Genomic DNA, 2,042 nt, shown 5'->3' on the forward strand with positions numbered 1-2,042 from the left:
CCCTGAGTTCAATCCCGAGTACTGTCCCCCTCCATGCTGAAGAGAGTATGAACAAGATTTTCCAAAACCTATATAACCAAAAACATTCAAAATGTCACATTCACTTACCACCAGATTATAAACTCGGACAGTTTTATCTGCTGAACAGGTATAAAGTAAGTTTCCAAATATCTGAATAGCATTCACTGCAGCTTCGTGCCCCTCAAAGCTTCCTTCTGTGGGTTCATCATCATCTCCTGGCTCTGAAGATATTTCTAGAAAACAAGAATAGGTTTCAGAGACATGTCTGCTACAGTCTAGAAAGATACTCAAAACTCAAAAACATTACACCATATAGTTGTCCCTGAATTAAACCTAAAGATGATTTCCTAAAAAGTCTATTTTCTCTAGCAGAATATAATAATTCTCACTGAAAATCTTTATTATGAAGCTTATAAAATAAGAGAAGGTGGGGGACCTTTAATTTAGGAAGAAAATCCTTACAGATTGAACTTCTCAGTGATATTTGAAAGGTACCCAGTCTCTCTTCTTGCTGCATCTCTTGCTTCTGAACAGTTATTTCTTTAAGTAAGGGATTATTCTTTAAGCAGTTCCTTCTCAAAGCAAAAATCTCTGGTGCCAATGAAATCTTAATACTAATTAGTAGATAAGGGACTCAGATAAGAGATGGAAGTGAAAGACTTGAAAAAGCCAGGATTTGAAGATTTAGCGCTGATCAAGACAATTCTGTTGATGTACCTTGGATCTAAATTTACAAATCTTTTTCCTGTGGTTGATTTACATAAAATAAAATGACAAATACCTGAAGAGTTTTTTGATCCTTTTATGGAGGAGATCACAGTTTGAGTTTCTGCCACACTGCAAAATAAAAGCAAGCCTTCTTAGCATCTGTGAGAATAGGACAGATAGAAAATCTAAAAATTTCCCAACTCAGGGAATTTCTCTAAACAATGGGCAAAGTAGTAAATGATATAATAAGAGATCAATTTTTCTATATCAAATTTCTATATGAAGAGAAATAAAAACAGAATGAATATTTACAACCTAATCAAAAGAGAAAGCAGAAAAATCTCCACTATTAAAATCTAATTCCTCCATTTCCATAACCTACTATTCTCAAACAAATTTTGATTTTTAAACAAATTCTGATTTGTAACTAAAAGTTTTATTTATTTTTGCACTGGGGATTGAACCCAGGGGCACTTTACCACTGAGCTATAACCCTAGCACCATGAAAAGTTCTTTAAAAAAAAGACGAGTGGTTGGTTGTGGTGGTGCATGCCTGTAATCCTAGTGGCTTGGGAGGCTGAAGCAGAAGGATCACAAGTTCAAAGCCAGCCTCAGCAACAGTGAGGCACAAAGCAACTCAATGCAACCCTGTCTCTAAATAAAAATACAAAATAGGGCTGGATATGTGGTTCAGTGATTAAGTGCCCCTGAGTTCAATCCTTGGTACCCCTGAAAATAAAAAATAAACATTAAAAAAAAAAAAAAAAGACTGATGAAAGCTGTTTTGATTGGACCAATAACATCCTTACCTCACAGGGATGCCATCCTTGTAGCGGGTACCAAGCTCACTAGTAGAGCTAACTTCATCACAACCAGAACGAGAAGCTTCTAGTGGGTTTTGTTCTGCAGAGTTCCAAATATCTTTTTTAGATGGGCTATCAGGTTTCTCTTCTCCAGATTCAGAAGAATCAATAGCTACTACTTCTAACTGAGGATTAGGGATTTCTAGAACTTCTAGGGATGAGTCACTGTCTGCCTCATCTCTGACACTCTCTTGCTCCTGACCAGTTCTATCTTCCCAGGTAGAGGTGGTTACTTTACTCCCTTTAGTTAATTTTCCAGTTTTTACTTTCCTTACAGGTTTAGCAGTAAATATATCCTGTTCAGTGTCACTATTCTCAGGAACATGGGCAGCCCGTAGAGTTTTCTTCTTCCGAAGTTTCTTCTTTTTCTGATTACAAAAATAATTCACTTTCATTATTAAAAAGTTGGGAGATTACAAAAATGTAGATGTTATTTTGTTATATTATTTC

General features: G+C 35.8%; 1 protein-coding gene across 1 annotated transcript; it reads right to left on the reverse strand.

The window, feature by feature from the left end:
* Window positions 1-22: 22 nt before the first annotated feature.
* On the reverse strand, window positions 23-1,960 carry LOC107135284 (zinc finger protein 106-like; the record flags this gene model as incomplete). Its single annotated transcript, XM_048797556.1, has 3 exons — window positions 23-254; window positions 803-858; window positions 1,539-1,960. Coding segments are annotated over 3 exons (710 nt in total), but the record flags the coding sequence as incomplete, so codon positions are not given.
* Between the last annotated feature and the right edge of the window lie 82 nt (window positions 1,961-2,042).

The sequence above is a fragment of the Marmota marmota genome, unplaced genomic scaffold (assembly GCF_001458135.2).
Source record: "Marmota marmota marmota unplaced genomic scaffold, marMar, whole genome shotgun sequence".
In the NCBI taxonomy this organism is placed as follows: domain Eukaryota; kingdom Metazoa; phylum Chordata; class Mammalia; order Rodentia; family Sciuridae; genus Marmota; species Marmota marmota.